General features: G+C 42.3%; 1 protein-coding gene across 1 annotated transcript; it reads right to left on the reverse strand.

Annotated features, from left to right (window-relative positions):
- Nucleotides 1–1,473: 1,473 nt before the first annotated feature.
- LOC149853009 (olfactory receptor 5BS1-like) lies at nt 1,474–2,409 on the reverse strand. The gene has a single exon (XM_090029619.1). It carries the CDS (start codon nt 2,407–2,409, stop codon nt 1,474–1,476), a length of 936 nt encoding a protein of 311 aa, XP_089885745.1.
- Nucleotides 2,410–4,875: the final 2,466 nt, after the last annotated feature.

A 4,875-nucleotide genomic window follows, 5' to 3' on the forward strand; every position in this document is an offset into this window, starting at 1 on the left:
CATCCTCTGGTGGAGAGGACAGCCAGGGTCCAGCTGCAAGTGGGTTAATGGGGAAACTAATTCTCCTCTCTGTCCTCTCGGTACAGGGAGGGGGGAATTAAACCCCTCTCTGGCCAGCTCAGCTTGGGCTTATCATGCTGCCCACCAGCACAGCTTTGCTGCAGCCAAGGGCTGGCTCTAGCGCCCTCCAGCACCTGGCCTGAGCAATTACATGACTGTTCTCGCATTGCTTCAGTCCAGAAAGCATGTCTGTCCTGTTACAAACTGGTTCATGTTATGCAGGTTACAGAACCTGCAAAGGTTGAATCAATTCAGGCTTCAGCTTTTTGAATGCCTGTCCCTAGCCCAGGAGACTGTGAACCATTCACTTGAGCTTAACTAGGTGCTAATGAGCAGTAGCTGGATAATCTACTAGGACTGCCTCATTCAATCAACCCCGTAAAATGAAATGTTTGACTCGAAAGAGCCACCTATGGGGGCTGCTGGAAGTTTTGGGGGCTAGTAGGTGCCCAGAGCTGGGTCTTGAGCTGGGGTGCACCTCTGGTGGGGCTGGGGCTCTGCTCTGCACCCCTTCAGCCTGAACAAAATCATCTTATTCCAATAGGAAGAGAGGTACAACAATGTTAGTGTTTTCCTGGAAATAAAAATAAGAAATAAAATTTCAGCGCCATCCACCTCACATGGAAATATGTGTCTGAGCTGCAGTAAAGCGTGTCAATCCTGGATAGGCATCATCAGCCATCTTTGGACACACAGAAAAGACAATCTTGGAAGACAATCATCTTTGACTGTGAGGGATTGCTGAAGAAAGAGAAACTTTATAGGTTGAATTGGAGATGTTATCTGAAGAAATGGGAACACGTTTAAAACAATACAGTCTCTGCGGAATTTCTATTTACATAACTTTTGTGTTTGGGTTTATTTAAAAAAACTATTGTTTAACAAAAAACATTGAGTGGTACTTTCTGTAATATGTTATTCTCAGCTGTCAAACCCTCCTAGAGTTAGGTAAATCATGTTTTGTGGAAATTCAAAGAGGAAGTGATGGTGATGCCAGTTTCATATGAGTAGTTCTGGAGCTAGAGCACTCACCTAAGGAGGTGCTGATTCCTCAGGCAGAACCCCTTCATGTCAAATTTGGAGCTGGGATTGAAACCCATATTTATTTCTCATATCAGTGCTCTAGCCACAAGACTGTAGACTCATTCTCACTCCCCAGAACAAAAATTGGAAAAGAAAAAGTGAGCTATTTCATGCACTTGTCACTACAGATTACTTCAGCAACATTGAGGCCTTTCATGCATCTCTACTCCTATGGTACCTTGCCTTTACAACAGATTGGATTGATATTGGACATGACGATACAAATATTCTTATGGTTTAATAGTCTAAAAGCCCATGGCAGTCAATTACATGGTATAACAGTATTTTAACATTCAGTTCTTATTAGTACTCCCAAATGTTGAAATACATTTAAATGCTTTGAAATTTCCCCAGTATATTCCCCAGAGCTGCCTTTACCTCCTTGTTTCTCAAGCTGTAGATGATCGGATTTAACATGGGAGTTATGATGCTATACTGGATGGAGAAGAGTCTGTCAAGAACCACTGAAGAAGCTGCACTGGGTCTCAGATATCGAAATAAACCAGCCCCGTAATACAGAACAACCACAGTAAGGTGGGAGCTGCAGGTAGAGAAGGCTCTACCTCTACCTTCAGCAGACTGTATCCTTAGAATTGTGGAGATGATGCAGATGTAAGAGACAAGAGTGATGCAGAATGCAGTCAGACTTAAAAGCATAACTGAAGTGAGAAATGTCATTTTACTGATGAAGGTCTCTGTGCAGGACACTTCTAGTAGAGATGGGAGTTCACAGCTGAAATTGTTCACGTCCTTGGGCCCACAGAAATTTAAATGTAACACAGGATCTGTGTTTGTCAGTGCATGAAATATACTGATCAACCATGCACCACCCACAAATCTTATGCAGACGTGTTTATTCATGGTCCTCACATAATGCAGTGGGTCACAGATAGCAGCATATCTATCGTAGGCCATTGCTGATAAAATGAAAATTTCTGTACAGGACACCAGAAGAATTAAGCTCATCTGGGTAATACAGCCAGGGAAAGAAATGGTTTTCTCATCTGCCATGAAATTCTGCAGTATCTTTGGGACAGTGACCGAAGAAGAACAGATGTCCAGGAACGATAAATGAAATAAGAAAAAATACATAGGGGTGTGAAGGTGAGGATCAGCTCTTATCACCACCATGATCACCCCATTCCCTAGCACAGTTAGTAGGTATATAAGTAGAAACACCCCAAAAAGGAAAGGCTGGAGCTGTGGGTTATTGGAAACACCTGACAGAACAAAATAGCGTACAGTTGTTTGGTTCTCCATGGTCATTTGTTCACCAAAACTTGGATCTAGAAGAAGGAATGAATGAAAGAATAAACAAATAAGTAAATAAATAAAACACCAAGATGAAGGAAGTTTATTTCTCCTTTTATGGGTAAGCAGATAGCTATGTAGAGGACTTTGTTGTTCTATCTAGACCTCATGGCTGAGAGGCGAGAGTTTGTGGCTTTCTACAAACTCATCATGGGGGGGCAGTAGTGAATAGGAGATACTATGTTTACCAGGGCACCCCTTGGAGTTACTAGAAAGGACAGCCATAAACTGAAGGACAGTAGATTTAGATTGGACATCAGGAAGAAATTATTCACACAGAGGGCTGCCACTGAGGCGTCCAACGGTGGTGGTGCTTTCCCCTACCCTTGAGGTGTTCAAAAGAAGATTAGACAAGCGCCTGACTGGGGTTACTTGATCCCAGTGCTTTTTCCTGCCCAGACCAGGGGGTCATACTCAGTTCCTCAACAGGTCCCTTCTGACCCCAGAAATCTATTAAATCTATACAAAGCTTCAATCCAAGAAACTCTACTTCAATTGAAACAATTTCCAATTAATTGTACCTTCCATCAAGCATGTTTCCTGACAGTTCTGCCTCTTAACAGGCTTACTTTCCCTGTCAGCTACCTGAAGAATTCCTTTCACAGCCTCTAGGACAAGAGATTGCCAAATTCCAAACCTGAGGATCAAATTCCATTTTTTCTTATTTTATCTAAGATTTTTGTACATGTTTAAATGTAGCTTCATAAGTGTCATTTTTGGCATTCAAGCGGATTTGAGATTCTATTTCCCCTTGAAGGCAAGATAGGATTACCCAGGTGGGCACATCACTACATAGTAGTGACCTACAACTTAGAGGAAAAAATTACATGAAAACATGTTTGATACTGGAGGAGGAGGATTCTCTCATATAGTTGCCCAATAGCTACATCACTAGGATGCTGGTTTGACAGGGGCTGTTGACACTGGATTTGTGACCCAGATACTTTCTTCTGGGCACACTGAAACCCTCAGACTGACCATGGCCTCTCCATTCAATAACAGGTGAATTTTCCTGTTACACGGTGGTAGCAGATAAGAATAATTCAAACAATTCTATATCTACCAGCCCTAGGGTTTTCAGACTCAAGGTACATCTAACTAGTACCCAAGCTTCACTCCGGGTTGTCTCTTGAAATGTCAGATGTCAGCAGTCTGGAGGTCAGAGGCCGATGCCAACCCCTCCCCACCCCCGCCTCCCCTCCAAAGTGAGATGGGTGAGACAGGCTGGTATTATGCCCACTGTCCATTTTGGCTCTCAGGGTCTCTTTGCTGCTGTGAAATCCTTCCTTTTGTATCTTATCCATCTCCTGATGAATCTTCAGCTCTGAGCATCATTGACTGGTCTCCCTGTGGTCATCGTACTATTCACGTTCTTTCCCGTTAGCATGTTTCTTTGTTTCACAAACCCATCACATGCACACATCTTAATTTGGGCTTTACTGGTTTCTCCTAATTTGGTCAGTCTACCAAAACCAGGAATCTTAAGGGCCCTGCAACTGGGCACTGTGACTTGGCCAGTGTGGCAGAGTCCCTTATCTCTGTTATGGAACACAGTGGTACAAATCTTTAATTTTGCAGCCTGTGTGTCTGCTTGCTGTTGCTTACATCAGACACAGGTGACCTTGAAGAAACTTTGTCACAAACACGCTTTTAGAAATCAATTAACTCTTAGAAAGCATCTGTTCCCTGAACTATTGTTCTAATGCATATCTACTTTACCTACAAGCCAATTCCCAAAAGAAAACCCCAAAATACCATTTTCTAGTCATCAGGGGAGCTTAAAGCTGGTCCATTGACAAGCTAAAAAAGGACATATACATGGTACCTGGAAGAAAGGGAGCTGTGAAAAGGATGGATTAGTGAGATGGACACATTTCCAAAAAAGAGAAGGCCTGGGTCTCGAATCTATTCCCATCACCAAGCTGTAAAAAGCTGAAAGGCATAGACCAGAAATTCTTAGTATGAGACATTTGACTCTGAAATGCTTCTCTCTCAGTAATTTGGTAGTCAAAGGCTACTCACTTTACCTGTTTGCCTTTCCACTCTTTTTTTGTTTGTTTTGTTTTTTTTTCTAGACAGTGTGAATGTTGGGTTCATTTTACCCTATTGGCTCCTTTACTTTAAAGTCTGAAACAGTACGAAGTAATGGACTCCATTACAATGGACGCAGCGTACAGTGTACATGTGGACCAAACACACCATGAATCACTCCCTGATCAATCTCTGCTGTCTTTAGGAATTGTTATGATTATTTAAGAGGAATAGCCTTTTTGTGATACTTTTATTGTATTGTCTGTATGGTCTGGAGAGGTGTTGAACAACATTTTGGTCATCAAGTGGCCTGAGGAAGGTGACTTCCTGCCTGAAAGTTAGTTCAACAACTATTCCAACTATAGAGTTGAGCCAATTATAAAAATCACA

Source organism: Crocodylus siamensis, chromosome 15 (genome assembly GCF_052110815.1).
Source record: "Crocodylus siamensis isolate JL-2025a chromosome 15, ASM5211081v1, whole genome shotgun sequence".
NCBI classification, from domain to species: Eukaryota; Metazoa; Chordata; order Crocodylia; family Crocodylidae; genus Crocodylus; species Crocodylus siamensis.

Bases quoted from the DNA above. Each gene is read 5' to 3' on its own strand.
- LOC149853009 (XM_090029619.1), bottom strand. From the start codon at position 2,409: ATGACCATGGAGAACCAAACAACTGTACGCTATTTTGTTCTGTCAGGT.